This window comes from Pristiophorus japonicus, chromosome 16 (genome assembly GCF_044704955.1).
Source record: "Pristiophorus japonicus isolate sPriJap1 chromosome 16, sPriJap1.hap1, whole genome shotgun sequence".
In the NCBI taxonomy this organism is placed as follows: Eukaryota; Metazoa; Chordata; class Chondrichthyes; family Pristiophoridae; genus Pristiophorus; species Pristiophorus japonicus.
In genome coordinates, this window is record NC_091992.1 from 21,513,880 (window position 1) to 21,534,717 (window position 20,838).

The 20,838-nt window shown below is 45.5% G+C and overlaps 1 protein-coding gene across 3 annotated transcripts in view; it reads right to left on the minus strand.

The window, feature by feature from the left end:
- LOC139226378 (coronin-6-like) overlaps positions 1–20,838 on the minus strand; it is a 284,392-nt gene that overhangs the window by 209,063 nt on the left and 54,491 nt on the right. For all 3 annotated transcript variants that reach the window (XM_070857100.1, XM_070857102.1, XM_070857101.1), the window contains exon 2: positions 1,340–1,539. In XM_070857100.1, the coding sequence (XP_070713201.1) occupies positions 1,340–1,537 (198 nt within the window). In that variant the 5' untranslated portion in view covers positions 1,538–1,539. The remainder of the gene's footprint in view (positions 1–1,339; positions 1,540–20,838) is intronic.

Consider the following 20,838-nt stretch of genomic DNA (forward strand, 5'->3'; position numbering starts at 1 on the left):
GCCCAGAACTATAAAACCTGATGAAAGGTACCATTATTCCCAGTACAGCTCTACATACACATGGCACTCCTGGCTGGCCTCCCACATTCTACCCTACATTAGGTCATCCAAAACTCGGCAGCCTGTGTCCTAACTCGCACCAAGTCCCGCTCACCCATCACCCCTGTGCACGCCGACCTACATTGGCTCCCAGTTAAGCAACGTCTAGATTTCAAAATTCTCATCCTTGTTTACAAATCCCTCCATGGCCCAGCCCCAGCCTATCTCTGTAATCTCCTTCAGCCTCACAATTCCCCCCCTCCCCACCCCTCTCCCCCCCCCCCCCCACCCCCCGAGATGTCTGCGCTCCTCAAATTCTTGAGCATCCCTGATTATAATCACTCAACCATCAGAGGCCGTGCCTTCAGCTGTCTGGGCCCTAAGCTCTGGAATTCCCTCCCTAAACCTCGCCGCCTCTCTACCCCTTTTTCCTCCTTTAAGACAGCCCTTAAAACCTACCTCTTTGACCAAGCTATTGGTCATCTGCCATAATTTCCTCTTATATGGTCCGGTGTCAAAATCATCTGTTTTGTCTTATAACCCTCCTGTAAAATGCCTTAGGATGTTTTACTACGTTAAAGGCATTATATAAATACAAGTTGTTGCTGGATGTGGTTGCACAATCCCAATGCTAGCCTTGTTCACTTGAACTTTTCTATCCTCCTGAAAATGATCCACTGCTTAAAACAAATCCAACTCATTGCAGGCCCTTCAAATTCAGATCATCAATAAATTGTTTATTAAAATGGGCAGGTTGAACGAATCAAGATCCTCATATTGCAACAATAATGTTGCAGTCTCTGTTGTCAACAGACAGTCCCACGAATGTTCTCATAGAAACCATTTCATGAGAATCCACTGTTGCCGATAGTAATGGACAGGAAGTTGCGAAGGGCACATATCCGTCTTCCCCATGTGTGCTCCTGTGGGCGATACTCTTCAACAGGATTGCGATTTCATAAAATGACCCCTCATGATTCTCTACTGTCCTTCTCTCATTCTGTTTAACCAGCGGCATCCCCCAGTGGGATAGTTCACACACAAAGAGAGATTTATTTTGATAGTTACTCTTCAATTGAAGACTTCAGATTTTTGAACAAAAAGAGACTCACTATGCAAACCAGTAGAATTCAAAAAGTTAATTTAGATCAGGGATTTAAGGTTAACCAAAGTAAGCCTCAGAAGTTTCACAGTATTTAAACATTGTACAAATAATCTTCATCCCTCATTCGGAATTACCCCTAACCCGTAAAGCAAATAAAAGGCAATGAGTAAAATGAAGCCATTTAACAAGACTTACTTTGGCCAGCTGCAGGACCAGGAAGGCACCTCCTCCACCAGATTCCACAATGATGGCCACAAACTTGGGATTAACCGCACAGAAGGAGCTATCCCACGTCACTTTGGACACTCGGATGTCTTCATAACATTGGTCGGCTTTCATTGCCTGCCCAAAGACATGGCGGAACTTGCTCTGACGTACAACCCTGCGGCTCATGGCTACAATTAAAGAAACAGGAAAGGTGGTTAAAAAATATAGCATGTAATTTGCCATTTTAAATTATGCCCCAAATTTTGCCCACTTTCTATTAACACCTCTGCTGCTGAGCACAAAGGCAGTTGTACATGCTCCCAAACCAACAACATCCCCTGTAGCTATCCATTACAAGATGCTAGGTGTAATGTATGCACCTGTGAGTATGGTCACGAGTTTGTAGAGCTGTTGAGTTGTGAGTGGCTTAGCCAGTCAAGTGATGTTCACAAGACTCAATAAAATCCCAGTCAGTTGGGTTCAGGGGATCCACGATGAGGCAGGTGGTTGTGAGCCTTGTGGATGAACTGGTAATGTGTAGTGTGATTGTTAAACCTTTGCTAATAAACCAACTAGTTCTCAGTAGCAATGTGTTGCTACGAATTCTTAAGCAAAGAATCCATGAAGAAAATATAATACACTAGGAATGCCTAAAGTGTCCCCTCTTTGTACCTTTGAGCATTGATTTTTTTTTTTAAACCACTTAGACTGCTCTAGAGCCTGATCGAAGAGCATTCAAGCAATCTGCTCCCAGTGCACAAGAGCAGCACAGGATGGGTCAGTAGATTCCCACTTTTCCGAGCGGGGATTTGACTAGTTTCCTGTCAGAAGCACCAATAGCATGGCTCAAGATTTGGAACCAGAAAGCACAGCGCAGGAGGAGGCCATTCGGCCCATCGGCCCACGAAGTTGCACCCCTTTACAGAGCAACCTACATCCCTTCATTCCCTTGCACAGCAGGACAGGGAACTAATCCACTACTTCATTCATTTGCGTCGTGAAATGTACATTGTACCTCATAGGCTTTCTGGGAAACACACATTTTGGCAAATTTCTAATCTTGAATATTGTAATAGATTTAAACAAATTATAAGGAAAGGGGTCACCCAAGAGAAGAATATCTAAGAGACACCCACGAGAGAGAAAAACAAAAAGAGCAGCTGACAGAATTATAATTAAGATAAATGCTACAAGGTGGGATAATTACGACTGAGAAAACATAGTACAATAGATGTGAAAATTGTCTTTGGTGAAAAATGGAATAATGTTGGTTTAGAGGAAGCTGGGATTATCGTGGGCGAGTGGCTAGGTTTGGGTGAATTAATCATCAAGGTCTGAAGTGGCCAGGCTAGCATTAGACCTCAAAAGTGAATCATTCAGGGACCATAGCTGGAGACCAGGGACAGTGTTGGCATTTTATTTACCAAGAGGAATGTTCGCCAGGATTCTCCGAGAGCTCCCTGGCTCAAGGGGTGAAGTCTTTTTCACAAATTATACAACTGGATTCTTAAGTCTTGTCTGAACCACAAAACACCTCTAAATAATGGTACTTTTTTTCAAATGCGCACTGGATTGTCTGCCTGTGTTCTGGCACTTGATCAGAATGGAAAATGCTCCTAATTGATATCTATTGGTCCATGTTGGATCTCCAAAGGTGAAAGGACATTGTTATAGGACCACCCCAATCCCTTCTACAGCTTGAACCTCCCTTATCCAGAACTCCCTTATCCAGAACCACCCCTTGTCCAGAACCATTCCCAGCCGCCGGATGTCAGATGCACAGAACTCCGACATAAACAAGTTGAAGTCCTTCCTCGCTGCTGACTCCCACCTGGCCTCGCGACTCACCGCCACCCCACCCCTCCCCATGATCTCTCCGCTGCACTCCCAGCCCCAAGCCAGCCAGCCCAGATATCCCCTTGCTCAGTACCTGTACCATCCAATTTAACGTGACCACCCCTCGTCCGGAAAAATCCCTTATCCAGAACAGGCCAGGTCCCGATAAGGGGGGGTTCAACCTGTATTGTACATTTAACAGAGCAGTCTTTCATAGAAAATGTTAGAATATTAGCTTGAAAATATACTAAACAATCTACACTCAAGTGGCTGTTTACTACTGAGGGATGGGTGTGTTTCTGAAAATTCATTGAGCGCACAGTGTTTGGCAGGTCATATCGAGGGAAGTTAAAGTGATAATTTTTTTTGGCTTCCCCGCTCTACATCTGAATTGGAAATCCAGCCCAGGATGTTGATCTGGCATCATACAGGCAATGCAGGAAGTTAAAACTGAGCCTAGATCAACACATACCTGATCCAAGAGACGTTGTGCTCCAAGCATAACATACCAGTGTACCATTCCCCCTCACATCCATTGTATAGAAATGCTGATCTGTGCAGAAAATGTTTTTGCAAGTGACTCATGTGTTTGTCAGAGCTAAATTATAGTACTGTCACCGGATACAAAGTGGAGAAAACATATTATTTGTGGGCTCCCTCTCGTCTTACGTTACTTAAAGCAGAAAGAGCTGCGTGTGGCAGGAAAGACTGTAGTGTCACCGGCATTTTTTGCGTACAACATAATTCCAGAGGTTTTTGATGAAAATATTTGTAATGAGCAGAGTTTTCCTGTACAGCGTTAATGCTGCAGTCGCCATCTTATTCTGTCACAGCTACAAGCTAAACATTCTGTAAACACGAATGGTGCAAACAAGAATTGGAGGATAGTACCAAACTCAATATTTATTTCCGGAGAAATAAAAATGAAATTTAGACAGCAGTCTGGATCACCTAGCTTTTCGTTACCATTAGCCCAGACAAGTTCTTTTTTTAAATTGTAATTATACAAAGAAAGTGATGCTGATGAGGCATTTTCAACATATATATTGCCATCTCACTAGTGTTTTAAAACACGGAGTGAGCTGTAAGATGTGATGCTTCCATCACCAGCAGGCATCAATCACACCTCCAGACCAAGAACTGAAAATGGAAGCGTGTTGAAATAACTAGCCATTTAAAAGTCGAAGTAACTGCAAAAGAAAGAAAAGACTTGCATTTATATAACGCCTTTCATGATCACCGGACGTCTCAAAGCGCTTTACAGCCAATGAGGTACTTTTGGAGTGTAGTCACTGTTGTAGAGTGTGAAAACACGCCAGCCTATTTTTGCACAGCATGCTCCCACAAACAGCAATGTGGTAATGGCCAGATAATCTGTTTTTGTTCTGTTGATTGAGGGATAAATAGTGGCCAGGACATAGAAAAGGCGTAAATATTCAAATTCTAACTAAAACTTTTAAGTTGAAGGCCTGAGCCCTTGACTAACCCTGTGACTTAGCTGCCTGGTCGGAAGGGTCTCCATTTGCCAAGAAATTCCAAAGCAAATATTACCTTCTCTGAGCAACGGGTACACAGGAGAGCATGCAGTGTATGTAAAGTACACAACGTATGGCCCTGAAAATGGAAGAGTCACGTCTTCTGAAAGCTCAAGCAGTGTTTCAGACGCTCTGGCATAAGAACACGGATAGAATGTGACACCAATGCTTCAACACACAGTGAGTTTGGAATCTTACCAGTAAACATCGCGCAAGGTGGAGCTTTGTAGAGCTGTTGCATTGCGAGTGGCTTAGCTAGCCACGCGATGTTCACAAAACTCAATAAAACCCCAGTCAGTTGGGTCTAGGTCATCCACGATGAGGTATGCAGTTGTGAGCTAAGTGGATGAACTGGTAATGTGTAGTGTGATTGTTAAACCTTTGTTAATAAACCAACTCGTTCTTAATAGCAATGTGTTGCTATGAATTCTTAAGCAAAGAACCCTTGAAGCAAATACATTACAGGGGGGTGGGAAGAACAATCAAAGCAAGTCAATCTATGCCACATTTGTTTTGGTAGCTGGTTATAAGGAAACATTTTTCAGAATTTTTCACATTGCATAGGAAGCTTAAAAGAAGTGGAGAAAGAAGTGGTGGGGTTGGGGGTGGAGGAGAATAATAATGGCTGAACAAATTAATGGGGGCAGGGAGGAAAGAGGAAGTGAGCTAAAATAAAAGTTAATGGGTGCCAATCAGTATGTGCCAACTAGTCTTGCACCTGCAACCGTGACACTGGCCCCATTTACATGAATATACCAGATTTTGCTGGCATTATCACATGGGTCTCCTGCCAAATTTGAGTGCATTTGCTGGCATATTTGGGCATAATTTGAATATTGGAATAAAAACTATGCTCAGAAAAGCAAAATAATGCCCCAGAACTGGCTCTATTTGTACCTTTGGTGCCCACCTGCCCCCCCACCCCCATCCACAAGAGTTAAACGTGGCTTTTTATGTAAATAAAAGAACAAATGCAAACATAGTCAATAGCAAATCTAACATCCGCCTCAAGTGTACATTGCACACTGGAGGAAACATGAAAAGGAGCTCACTTCTCATTTGGATGTGAATTTTAAGGTGCTTTTATGCAGGAAGGAAGATCCTCATGGGAGAGAATCTCAGGTCAAATAGTTATTCAACAACCAATTTATAATAAAATTACTATTGCATTTGAATCTGAGAGCACCAGTTTCCCCCTCCCCTGGCAGTTAGTCAGCTACAGTACAGTTCCACTGCCACCAGCTACATTCAGGTAGTTAATATTCATCTGTGCGTTTTGAGAGTGCTGGAAGGCTACTCAAATAGGGTGGTCCAAGCCCGCGAGAGAGTGAGTGGGTGGGGCAAATGTGAGAGAGCGGGGGTGTGAATGTGGGCATGTGCGGACAATGGATAGCAGAGAATGAAATAGCGATCAGGAATGGGAACCCAGCCCCATTTTCCTTCTACCTCGCCCAGGGATGCCGAGGCAATTAGATATCCGCTAACTCAGAAAGTACCAGGAATAAAACTTGGAATGCTCATGGTCTGCATGACTCAGTTATATGCTGGATTTACCAACTGAACCATTGGGAGAGCCAACTTGCGATTTGATTTAGAATGTGGGTGGAGCAAATACAATTTTTGGAACGCAAGGAGCAGGCGGAGCAGGCTCGAGGGGCTGTATGGCCTACTCCTGCTCCTATCTCTTATGTTATTATGCCTGTATATGGATCACAAAGCCTTCTGTGAAAGTGTTACCTAATGGATGGCATCGCATGCAGCTCACAACATATTAGATGAAAATGCAACAAAAAGGCTGGTGACACTCAGCGACGTGACACAATTAGCTTTTCTTGCATTTCTGTTTACATCACTAACCACCTCTCATCACCCAGAAGACATGCGGCGCAGCACACAAGTACCAAATGCAGTTCAGATTATATTTTGAAGCTGTTGACATAGTGGTTATAGAACACTGAGAATTTAAGAAGTGCAAAGAAAACAGCCATTAGCCCCACTTGGGTTGAGCGGTGGTTTGACCAAGGTATCAAATCATTTCCATCTCCACCCACCCAGATGCCAGACTCATAACCTCAATGTGTCATCACATTCAGAGCTGGAGTTTGCTAGAATTCAGCTCTCTCCAACTCTCTTTAATTTGTGCTCTCAGCTGTCATGTATCTTACATTATTATATATAACTGTATCCTAACATGCTATACATGACTGAAATAAGATATGACCTGTAACCAACAGCATACCTTACCACCAGGGGTGCACTTGCAAGAGACAGGTATATAAGGACAGGTCTCAGGCAAGTGCAGCATTCCAGAGCTGTGAAATAAAGGTGCAGGTCCAGAGTGGCCTTGACTTCACTACATGCCTCGTGTGAATCTGTACTGAGGGGACAGGACTTTACAGTCTTTAATTTGTGCTCTCAGCAAATTTCAGTTTCCATAAGCGGACCATTATGATTTGCCACTTATAACTTAACACGTCCTGTGAACAGGATACAACAGGATTAACAATTGCCCCTCTGTTACGGAGATAATTTGAAGGAGGATGCACAAGTTACCCCATCGTCTGCTCCCCACCTCTCAAAGGTAGAGAAACACCATCCTCCCAGAACGGACAGTTCAGGCTGAAGTTATTTGAGAATTGAGATTACACCAAAGCAGAATAACACAGACCTACAGCTTCAGATTGCTTGACTTTCATACTACTTTAACCAACAAAGTGTTCTAAACCTTAAGATCCTTTACAGAAACTTACTTAATGGAGCCTCTGATGGTCCTAATGTTGGTTATGAGGAAATGTACATTTGAAACAAGGGAACTTTTGAATCCAACATTTGACTTGCATATCACATAGTTTGATCCTCGAACATCTCCCAGGTGAGCATTATGCATCAACAAGCTATTCATATCTGCAATCTTTCGCAGACTAAGGGGAAAAATTGTCTTTGGAATTAATATGTAATAACATTTCTCCAAGAGACTGGCTGGCCAGTACCTCGCCCCTCTTTCCCCAACGTCCAGATACCAATAGCTAAACTCTGCACAGTGTGTGTATTTGCCTTACCCTTGGGCCCAAAGACAAAAGAGTTAATTTCAGAGTGCAGCAACGGAGTTTCATTTTCAATTAGTACAAAAAGATTTTTATGAAGGATGCATAATGGTACTTACTTTCAATACAGACATATTTCTACTGTCCATCCGAAGTGATTTCTGTACCAGAGTAACACTTCATCATTCTTGTTTTCAAATCCCTCCGTGGCCTCGTCCCTCCTCATCGGTGTAATCTCCTCCAGCTCCACGTCCCTCCCCATCATCTCCTCCAGCCTCACGTCCCTCCTCAGCATCTCCTCCAGCCCCACGTCCCTCCTCAGCATCTCCTCCAGCCCCACGTCCCTCCCCATCATCTCCTCCAGCCTCACTTCCCTCCTCAGCATCTCCACCAACCCCACGACCCTCCGAGATAATGGCACTCCTCTAATTCTGGCCTCTTGAGCATCCCCGATTTTAATCGCTACACCATTGGAGGCCGTGCCTTCAGCAGCTGGCGCCTTTAGCTCTGCAATTTCCTCCTTAAACCTCACCACCTCTCTACCTCTCTTTCCTCCTTTAAGATGCTCCTTACAACTTACCTCTTTGACCAAACTTTTGGTCTTCTGCCCTAATATCTACTTATGTGCCTTGGTATCAAATTTTATTTAGTAACAAACCTGTGAAGCGCCTTGGGACGTTTTACTACATTAAAGACGGTATATAAATACAAGTTGTTGTTGTATTAAACGTCGTCTAATACTGCAACGACTATTTGCTTTTGTTCGACTAAAAAGATATATTTTCAGGATATTCCTTGCTCATCTTGAAAAGCACTGGCTTCACAGGTAGCAGTGAGTTCAGGGAGGAAAAAAAAGCTTGTTAAAAGGACTGAGCAACAGTCAAAACTATGAACATAGCAAACAAAGCAGTGTTAAGACCAAGCCACTATAGTGACTCACACTTCAACATCCAGCCTTGTGGCAGATGAGAGGCGCAGCCCGGCATCCAAACATTTTTGAAATGTCTCACTATCATTGCAATGGGGAGATTTTTTTTTGCGACAAAGTTCCTTGAATAGTTTCCGCTGAAAACTGCACTCGAAAGGTCAGCATGTTGACCATTTGGGCAAGTCCACACTGCCACAAAGACTATATCTGCCGCAGTACACACTCTCGCTGTGTGTTTATGTTACTTATTTATACCAGCGGCCAGACTGTTCAATCTATTCAGTTAACGCCCATTGGCGACAATTTTCACCCTTACATGGACATCACAGAACACATTAAATACTCAGATCATGGGAGGTTGTTTAGCACATGTAGTTTAGCAGCTCCAAGATGTCGCCGTCCAGGAAAGGTGTGCCCCTCTTCTGCTAGCTAATGTGCTGCATATTACCTTTGTCTGATGTGCTGCATAAGGATTATAATCAGCAGTTTGCTTCAGGCAAAGAGAAGACCATTACTTCTCCAGGGGTCCTCAGTGACTGTCATGACATCACCTCACCACTACACCCACAGCAAGTCTGCCTGTATTTTCATTAACATTTTAAGACTTGTAAACTCCAACATTAATATTTTCATGGGCTAAACAGAAAACACATCTGTGACCCACTCAATGTGACATTTATCCAACATTGGTTTCAAATGTCATAAAGCACGAGCGAAAGTCCCAAGTGTGTTATTTAATTATTTTTGAATTGTTGGATAAATATTGTATCTGACAATTCCCTGCTGTGCATCCGCTGTGAATTTCCATAAAGATGAAGGACATCAGTGCCACAATTCATCATTCCTATGGGTTAGCTGCAGGCTAAATAAAGCTCGCTCTACTCTTCCCAACGATGTCTTAACCCAATGTCAGATTAGTGCCAGCTATTACATTAATGTGAATTCTATTTTCCACTGCCACATGGCTGCTCAAATTCAGGCTTTTCCAAATCATGCTGAATTTTGGCTAGTTTTGTAGTTTGACTACCCCAAGCCACTCTTAAAATTCCATCCCACTACTCTTAGCTGGATTCAAACCAGCTAATAGTTTTCTTACATTGTTTTGTTGCTTTTTAAAATCAAAATGTACTGAATAGTCAGATCTGACTGTTGAACCTTCATCAGAAATTGTCACATTCCAGGATTCCTCACGCCATGTTCCAGTATTCGGGTAGGAAACTGTGCTCCACAAAGTAACGGTAGAAAATTGAGGGATTGGTCAGACGTCAGGCTGAGCTAATATTACTTGTACTAGTGATGACATCATCATGCTGCAAATCCCAGTTATGTTCTAGTGTCAGCTGTGGCTCAGTGGGCAGCACTGTCGCCTCGGCATCAGAAGGTTATGGGTTCAAGTCCCACTCCAAACCCTTGAGCACATAATCTAGGCCGACACTTCAATGCAGTGCTGAGGGAGTGCTGCATTGTAGCAGGTGCCGCACAGTAGGAGGTGCCCGCTTTCGGATGAGACATTAAACATAGGCTCTGCCCTCTCAGGTGGATGTAAAAGATCCCATGGCAGGGGAGTTCTCCCTGGTGTCCTGGCCACTATTTATCCCTCAACCAACATTACTGTAACAGATTATCTGGTCATTACCGCATTGCTGTTTGTGGGAGCTTGCTGTGCGCAAATTGGCTGCCATGTTTCCTACATTACAACTGCGACGACCCTGCAAGATAGTTCATTGGCTGTAAAGCACTTTGGGACATCCTGTGGTCGTGAAAGCGGTTATATAAATGCAAGTTCTTTCTTTCTATTTACAACTCAACTGTGCCTTTAAATATAAATACCTGCCGAGAGTGAAAAGATCTATTGAAAATTCTGCAGCCTTCCACAGTAGTATTGACAGCAAGATACATTATGTTTCATTACCAAGAGGCTGAGACAATTCTGACTCTTACTGAAAAACAGCAGGATATTAGATTTATTTTCTGAGACATTTTTCAGGCTGCCATACCACGAGCAAAATCTCTGGCTAGTTGGATTTTTCTCTCTTGCGGTCTGTCTCTCTGGGGAAATTGCTAACCTCACGAGCACTTACACTTGATACGGAATTAGTTTTCCATCCATCACAGTTGCATGCACCATTTTCGTTTATGCCAAGTGATTTTGTATTTCCTCAATTTCACATTCTTCCAGGCACCATTTCCCAGCCAGGGAAGAAGACAAACAGCCTATACCCAGGGCCAATACATCACTTTCATTATCCTCAGGTGGTGTATGGAAGTAGCCAATGCAAAGAAGCTTCTGCTCAATGCCTTCCGTGCATGAGACAGCAAAGAATGGAAATTTATAACATGGGCTATTGCAGGCTCAAACCTACATCGTACCACTCTATGACATAAAACAGCGCACCAACACACTGTGCCGTCATCAAAAAAAGTCAAATTAAATACTTGCATCTATATAGCACCTTAACATAGCACATAAATGTTATTAAAGAGCTTCAGACAATGAAATGCAGTTTTGGAATACAGCGACTATCGTTTTTGAGGCAAAATATCACCTTTAACTGTATTCCTAAATGAAAATACGATATTTATTGGCAAGATCTGCTTTGGAAGAACCTACAAGCTGTTGTGCCCAACATGTCATCTCCAATGCATCATATCAGGCTGCCGGTCTCAAGCAAGTGAAAAGCTTCAGACTGCTGCATCGTTCTGACATAGTACGTTGATGGAAACAACATTATACAAAGAGTTTGCTCAGGCTTCATCTGAGGTGAGACTGGCGACACAAAGACATCATTGCTGCATTAGATGTGACCACATAGAACAATAAAATCCATGCCCACTGGCCTGCAAGTGAGGCTGCACTCCAAACTCGGGACAGTAACACGCATTTCACATCATTTCCTGAATATTCAAAGGATACATTTTTTAAAATTCATTCATGGGTTGTGGGCGTCGCTGGCAAGGCAGCCATTTACTGCCCATCCCCAATTGCTCTCGAGAAGGTGGTGGTGGTGAGCTGCCTTCTTAAACTGCTGCAGTTTTTCACTGTGGTTTGATACAACTGAATGACTTGCTAGGCCATTTCAGGCGGCATTTAAGAGTCAATGCATTGCTGTGGGTCTGGAGTCACATATAGGCCAGACCGGGTAAGGGCAGCAGATTTCCTTCTCGAAAGGACATGAGTGAAGCAGATGACAATCCCATACTTGCATGCTCACCATTACGGATACTAGCTTTTTATTCCAGATTTAGCTAATTAACGGAATTCAAATTGCACAGCTGCTGTGTTAGGATTTGAACTCATGTCTCTGGATCATTAGTCCAGGCTTCTGGATTACAAGCAATGTAACATAACTACTGTGCTACCGTTCCTGATAAATGACCATCTGTTACACAAATATATATATTTTTTAATTATATCACTAACCAAACTCTCTGTTGAACAGAGTCCAAGTACTTATAGCAAACAATGTACAGTAGGCACTACGCTCCTCTCCCAACCCTCGCTTTGCTGAAGACTCCCCATATATTGATCCGTGAAGATGGCCTGAGTAATTCTGGTACAGCCTATGAAATGAAGGCAATACAGACTAACTGATTCCAATTTGCAATCTTGTCTTTGTTTAACTTCAAGTTGTACAGCAAGCCTCTACCGATCACATCAACAGCATGGATGCAACAAATCTGCACTGCAAACAGTTATCGCAAACTACTGTTAACGTACTCAGTGCTCTGGATACCTGCAACAGAACCTGGATAGCCTAATGGATTTAGAAATCCTAAAATTGAACCCACGTTTTAACCTTCAGGATTTTAAAATCTATTTATAGGCTGTAATGTGGAAATACGGTCTCCTTTGGAATTGGTCTGTTTGTCAGAAGAGGCTTAGGCCAGTCTTATCGCACTGCTACTCAAAACAGTATTCCTACCTTAGGGTGACCGTATGTCCCCATTTTCCAGGGACATGTCCCCGGATTATCCCCGGTTCACGAAACAGTATTCCTACTTTAGGGTGACCGTATGTCCCCATTTTCCAGGGACATGTCCCCGGATTATCCCCGGTTCACGAAACTCGTCCCCAAATAGACTAGAGCCATATTCATTGCAATATATGTATATCATATAACAACAACAACTTGTATTTATATAGCACCTTTAAGGTAGTGAATCATCCCAAGGAGCTTCACAGGAGTATTAGGAGATGAAAATTTGACACTGAGCCAGAGCTTGGTCAAAGAGGTATGTTTTAAGGAATGTCTTGAAGGAGGAAAGAGAGGCGGAGAGGTTTAGGCAGGGAGTTCCAGAGCTTGGGTCTTAGGCAACAGAAGGCATGCCCACCAATGGTTGAGCAATTATAATCAGGGACGCTCAAGAGGGCAGAATTAGAGGAGCACAGATATCTCGGAGGGTTGTGGGGCTGGAGGAGGTTACAGAGATAGGGAGGGACGAGGCCATGGAGGGATTTCAAAATAAGGATGAGAAATTTGAAATCGAGGCGGTGCGGGACTTAGTTCAAGTTAGGTCACGGGCAGCTGACCTTTGGATCACCTCGAGTTTACGTAGGGTAGAATGTGGGAGGTCAGCCAGGAGTGCTAGAGGCCTGTTGGAGTAATCAAGTCTAGAGGTAACATAATCACAGTTTCAGGTCAGACGGACTGACTGGTAAAATAACAGTGTTGTTGTATTATTTATAAATGGGGTCTGAATGCACATCAATAATGTGACATTACATCCGTGGTAATTATTTGCAAATTTGTTTTGCATTCGAGCCCAAGTTTCGGGCTGCGCCGTTTTGGACGCCCGTTTTTCGCGCCAGAAAGTGCGCCTAAAAAAAACTTACCCATTCTCCGGCTCCCTGCAGGTCCTCTGGAGCTGGGCGTGGCGCAGCACGAGCTGTGGGGGATGGAGCCAGGTCCCTGCGCTGAAAACAGTGCCGGGACCTCTGCACATGCACGCTACAGTGGGCGCGCATGTGCAGTAGCTCCAGGCGCCCAAAACTGTGGGAGGGGCCCGAAGCACGCAGCTCCTAGCCCTGGCCGAATGGCCTCACTGGGGCTGCGTGAATAAGGCTCCTCCCACCCAACCGGACCCCCGCTCTACCCTCCCCCCACCCCCGACCTCGGCGACTCTCCCCCCCCCCCCCCCCGGACCTCCAGGACTCTCCCCACCCCCCCAGACCTCCGCGACCCCCCCGCCCCCCGCCAAGACCCGACGCCACCTACTTGTAAATCCAGCCCGAAGTCTTGGGCCCGGCCGTTCAGCCTCCTTCTCTCCCTTCCCCCCCTCTCTCCTTCCCTCCCTCCCTCCTCTCTCCTTCCCTCCCTCCCTCCTCTCTCCTTCGCTCCCTCCCTCCCTCCTCTCTCCCTCCTCTCTCCTTCCCTCCTCTCTCCTTCCCTCCTCTCTCCTTCCCTCCTCTCTCCTTCCCTCCCTCCTCTCTCATTCCCTCCCTCCCTCCTCTCTCCCTCCCTCCTCTCTCCTTCCCTCCCTCCGCTCTCCCTCCCTCCCTCCTCTCTCCTTCCCTCCCTCCCTCCTCTCTCCTTCCCTCCCTCCATCCTCTCTCCCTTCTCCCCCTCTCCCCCCTTCTCTTTCCCCCCTTCTCCTCCTCCTTCTCCCCCTCCTCCTCCCCCCACTCCTCCTCCCCCCACCTCCTCCCCCCTCCTCCTCCCCCCCACCTACTCCCCCACCTCACCCCAGCCCCTCCTCCCCCACCCCCCACCCCACCTCACCCCCCTCTACCCCCACCTCACCCCCCTCTACTCCCACCCCACCCCCGTCTACCTCCCTCCTTCTTCCTCCCCCTCTCCCCCCCACCCCCCTTCTCCCCCTCCCCTCGCTGTCAGAAACACAGACACTGACAGACAGAGAGTGAGAGACACACACACAGACAGAGAAATAGAGACACTGACAGAGACACACTGGGAGGGGGGGGGGGGGGGGCATCCCAGCACGCTGTTGGAGGACTCCTGGTGCTGCAGTCGGTAAGTAGAAAATGTTTTATTTATTGATTTTTTAATTTTTTTTAATTTTTTATTAATTTTTTTGATTGATTTATTGGTTGATTTATTGATGTATTTATCATTTATTATTGATGATGGCTCTTTATTTGTAAAACTGAAGTGTTTAATGTTTGTAAACTTCCCTTTAAACCCCCCCCCCCCATTCCCTACGCCTAATTTGTAACCAACGCCTGATTTTCTAAAGTGTAGACAAGGTTTTTTCGAACGTACAAAAATCTTCACTTACTCCATTCTAAGTTAGTTTGGAGTAAGTTTTCACTGCCTAAACTTTGAAAACAGGCGTAAGTGGCTGGACACGCCCCCTTTTGAAAAAAAAATTCTGTTCCAAAGTGAAACTGTTCTAACTGACAAGAACTGGAGCAAACTAAATGCCGAGAATTCAAAATTCTAAGATACTCCATTCTAAACCAGTTGCTCCCAAAAAACAGGAAAGTGTTTATGTGCTGCTGAAAATTTTTGCTCAGTACGCTGCATAACTTACATTTTTCATCCTGGCTACTTCGCAGTGTACCACACTGTGTCCCTCAGATTTGGTTTAGAAAATATGGTCACCCCATTTTACCTCAACAAGAAATATTAATGCCTTCCAATTAAATGCACGTTAAATAAAAAAGGGAAGGTGGCTCAACCGTGGCTATCAAGGGAAATCAGGGATAGTATTAAAGTTAAGGAAGTGGCATACAAATTGGCCAGAAATAGCAGCGAACCAGGGACTGGGAGAAATTTAGAACTCAGCAGAGGAGGACATAAGGTTTGATTAGGGCAGGGAAAATAGAGTACGAGAGGAAGCTTGCGGGGAACATTAAAATGGACTGCAAAAGCTTCTATAGATATGTAAAGAGAAAAAGGTTAGTAAAGACAAACGTAGGTTCCCCTGCAGTCAGAATCAGGGGAAGTCATAACGAGGAACAAAGAAATGGCAGACCAAGTGAACAAGTACTTTGGTTCGGTATTCACTAAGGAGAACACAAACAACCTTCTGGATATAAAAGGGGTCAGAGGGTATAGTAAGAAGGAGGAACTGAAGGAAATCCTTATTAGTCGGGAAATTGTGTTGGGGAAATTGATGGGATTGAAGGTCGATAAATCCCCAGGGCCTGATGGTCTGCATCCCAGAGTACTTAAGGAGGTGGCCTTGGAAATAGCGGATGCATTGACAGTCATTTTCCAACATTCCATAGACTCTGGATCAGTTCCTATGGAGTGGAGGGTAGCCAATGTAAGCCCACTTTTTTAAAAAGGAGGGAGAGAGAAAACAGGGAATTATAGACCGGTCAGCCAGACATCGGTAGTGGGTAAAATGATGGAATCAATTATTAAGGATGTCATAGCAGCGCATTTGGAAAATGGTGACATGATAGGTCCAAGTCAGCATGGATTTGTGAAAGGGAAATCATGCTTGACAAATCTTCTGGAATTTTTTGAGGATGTTTCCAGTAGAGTGGACAAGGGAGAACCAGTTGATGTGGTGTATTTGGACTTTCAGAAGGCTTTCGACAAGGTCCCACACAAGAGATTAATGTGCAAAGTTAAATCACATGGGATTGGGGGTAGTGTGCTGACGTGGATTTGGAACTGGTTGGCAGACAGGAAGCAAAGAGTAGGTGTAAATGGGTACTTTTCAGAATGGCAGGCAGTGACTAGTGGGGTATCGCAAGGTTCTGTGCTGGGGCCCCAGCTGTTTACATTGTACATTAATGATTTAGACGAGGGGATTAAATGTAGTATCTCCAAATTTGCGGATGACACTAAGTTGGGTGGCAGTGTGAGCTGCGAGGAGGATGCTATGAGGCTGCAGAGTGACTTGGATAGGTTAAGTGAGTGGGCAAATGCGTGGCAGATGAAGTATAATGTGGATAAATGTGAGGTTATCCACTGTAAAAACAGAGAGACAGACTATTATCTGAATGGTGACAGATTAGGAAAAGGGGAGGTGCAACGAGACCTGGGTGTCATGGTACATCAGCCATTGAAGGTTGGCATGCAGGTACAGCAGGCGGTTAAGAAAGCAAATGGTATGTTGGCCTTCATAGCGAGGGGATTTGAGTACAGGGGCAGAGAGGTGTTACTACAGTTGTACAGGGCCTTGGTGAGGCCACACCTGGAGTATTGTGTACAGTTTTGGTCTCCTAACTTGAGGAAGGACATTCTTGCTATTGAGGGAGTGCAGCAAAGGTTCACCAGACTGATTCCCGGGATGGCGGGACTGACATATCAAGAAAGACTGGATCAACTGGGCTTGTATTCACTGGAGTACAGAAGAATGAGAGGGGATCTCATAGAAACGTTTAAAATTCTGACGGGTTTAGACAGGTCAGATGCAGGAAGAATGTTCCCAATGTTGGGGAAGTCCAGAACCAGGGGTCACAGTCTAAGGATAAGGGGTAAGCCATTTAGGACCGAGATGAGGAGAAACTTCTTCACCCAGAGAGTGGTGAACCTGTGGAATTCTCTGCCACAGAAAGTTGTTGAGGCCAATTCACTAAATATATTCGAAAAGGAGTTAGATGAAGTCCTTACTACTAGGGGGATCAAGGGGAATGGCGAGAAAGCAGGAATGGGGTACTGAAGTTGCATGTTCAGCCATGAACTCATTGAATGGCGCTGCAGGCTCGAAGGGCCGAATGGCCTACTCCTGCACCTAGTTTCTATGTTTATGTTTAGTAATACCTATTTGGAAATATCAAGGAACAAAACGACTTTTCTTGTCAACATTTCTTTTCTCAAGTCATTTGGATCTTTTTGAAACACGTGCAATCACACTCGATTCGGGCGGGCAATCTCTGCGGATCATGGGATGTGCAACATCGTAACATCATCGCACCTTGAAAAGGCCAGGAATGAGGAAAGAATATATCTCATCCCCCACCTGTTTCATAGGAAGCCATCCTCATACAGATTTAATGCAGAAAAGTCTAATTGAAACTGAAAATGTGACCAGCTCATTGGTCTCACATTGAAAGGCAGCTGCAAATATTCAAGTGCCTGCTTGGGTGGGGGAAATTAGTGGAGAGAAAGACCAGATTGAACATTTCCACAAAAACAGTTGTGCTACCTTTACTACTGTACAGACAATATACCCTTTAATTGTTCCACATTCCGACCCCCATTCATCCCCACATAGCTAGACCAACAGTGTCTTCAGACATAAACAAACGTTCTGTCACATCGTTAAGCAGCAGGAGCATTCATTTAGTCACGTAGAATTGATTAGACTCTTGCGCACCTGCTATGAGGCAACAGCGTTTGAATTTTAAACAGCAAATCCCAACACCATCCGAAAGGACATCCAGACACGGCACTTGCTACACATTACTTCAGAAACCAAGACACGTATACCCTGCCTGTGACAATTAATCACCGAAAACTGAAATTCAATTAGCATTTATGCACCAAAATGACAACCACCTTTAATATATAACAGGAGGTAAAGTGAGCAGAGGGAAAATCAGGAACAAGCCCACTCAATTCTGGTTTACATAGAGCAAACATGGAAAGCCACCCCTAAAAAAAATCCCAGAAAATCCTGTAATGCCGGTTTAATTTAAGACATATTATCAATTAACCAAAAAGCCCAACAGACAGATTCATTGGGCTGAATTTTCATTTTTTTGCGTTTTCGACCATTTCTGGGTGCAATTCGCGGTGGAGCGAAAAATTTAGTGCCAGGATAACGTTAGCGTCAGAGCGAGCAACTTTCGTCAAATGAAAGTTCACGAGGAGCGTTCGCGTTAACTCTGGTTACGCCACAGACTCTGTGCGCTGGAGCTGAAAGTTCCGGCATTGGCGCGAGCTGGCGTTTTGCGCATGCGCTATTCTTTCCCCGCGCTGCCACCTGCTGGTTTCCTGTCACAAACGCTAATGCAGGGCGCGGCCACTTCCTGCGCGCTCATGCGCAGTACAACCGGGGCTGAATCAGCCCTTTGACATTTTGAATTTGATGATGGAGGAGGACGATTGCATCCAGCGTGCCAGGCGATTCAGCCACAAGGCTAATGAAACTCTAGTGGGGATTGTGGAACAGAGATGGCAGAAGTTGCATCTTCAGGGTGGTTCTAGACCACTGTCATCCATATTTAAGAGGATTTGGAGAAACTTCACAGAGGAAGTCTCTGCCTCAGAAACTGTGGTGAGGACGGGCACACAGTGTCGAAAGAAATGTAACAATCTCACCAGGGTCATCAGTGACTACCATTTTCATTCATGCACTCCTTCATTACTTCAAGGATAAATCTGACACATTATTTGTTCTCATGCTGTTGGTGCCTCTCAACACTCTGTGGGTTGCCTCCTAAAATGCATGACACACAGGTAAGCTTAGTTCGGCACCCTATTTGCCATGAATGAACTTTACACATTATTAAGATTGCTTTCTGAGATCTCATAAGATGGCTCCCCACTTCGATGTCCGCCTGATGAACCAGGTGCAACTTCCAAGGCCATTAAACAGAGGACTCTATTACATTCAGACAGTATGGCATTAGTGCTCTGGTGGCTACCTGTGCCACAAGAGCAGACCAACCCTCTAACCATTCCCATTTTCACCTTTGCAGGCAAAGAAGTCTCATAATCAGCACGAGCAGGTATGGACTGCCTCAGACCCTGCCACTCACCGACACTGAAGAGAGAGTGGCAGGCATCATCGGCGTCACAGGTCGGGCAGCTGCCAGTGGGGGCGCTGACCCCTACTCGGATACCAAGGGTAAGTTCTGCACACTCCCTGGGATAGGTTGGTGCAATGTCTTGCACAATCGCTGGGATAGGTTGGTGCAATGTCCTGCTCAGTCCCTGGGCTGGGTTGGAGCAATGTCCTGCACTGCCTCTGGACTAGATATAATGGTGTGGCAGCGGTCCTTCAAATGAGCCTGTGCTATGCGACCTTCCTCATGTCACCCTGCCCCCTCCCCTGCTGCTAACCACTCGTCTGTTGCTTTCTACTTCCTGATGACCAGACAGAGGTGCCGCATCCCTCAAGGAACCGCTCCATGTCAGGCCATCGTCTGGAGGAGGAGGAAGAAGAGGATACTGATGAGCCGACTCTAGCGCAGCATCAATCCCTGCTCCACCATCGGCACTCAGCTCCTCTGAGGACGACGTGACGTTCTCGGGGTTCGAGGAATCCAAGGCTCCTGGGACCAGTCGCGTGCAGCAACGCAGTGCTGGGGTGGAATCCCGCAGGCCATCCCTCCGGAGGGCGAGTCAGCAAAGTCGGTCTGCTGATAGACAGGCAGATGTGGAACTGGACATGATAGGCATGTCCAGGGAGAGCATCTAGGTCAGCCTTGAGCTCCTTGATGTCTTGGGAAGGATTCCCGCGAGCATTGACAGTCTGAAAGTGAAAATTATGGAGGTAGGGTCGCAGATTGTCAGTGTGAGCCGCAATACCAGCGAGGCCATCAATGCCCACATGAAGCTGGTGGCCTCCAGCAGTGACAGCGGAGTCCCAGAGAGTGTGGCGCGAACCCTTGCAGAATATGGCGCATCACAAGCACAAGCTCTGCTTCAGCTTGGGCACGTGATGCGGCCCATGTCTGCCGCCATACTCTCTGCATTCCCCACTGTCACACGGGGAAGTGACGGTTCTGAAGCAGGCCAGCAGGGTGTTAGTTTACATCGTGCTCCGGTTGCTAGGGGCCAGCCCCTTCGGTGACTGAGTGGCTCCAGGGATATGGGAGGTGGTGTCATTCCTCCGGATGACAGCATTCCGTCTCTCCCCCACTCAGTCGCCAACCAAGCATCAGCGACGCTTGTTACCAAAACCACCCGTGGCTGGAGATGCCGATGAAGAGGTTAGCCAGTCAGAAGCCGGGCCTTCCACGCCACAAACTGGTCCAGTCCATCTCCATTGTCTCTCCACCCAACACAGCAGTACTCCGGCAGCCTTACTGCACGCCTGGTGCCACTTTGATTAGGAGCAGCAGGCAAGGGAAGGGAGACAAAAGTCGATGGGAAAAAATAGTGGAGTAGGAACTGATGTTATAGTATCACACTGCTCTGCTGGATTACATTCTTGATGCTGGATGTAGTTTACTTAGGCGACAGTCATTCATTCAGTCATAGGCAGTCCCTCGGAATCGAGGAAGACTTGCTTCCACTCTTAGCATGAGTTCTTAGGTGACTGTACAGTCCAATA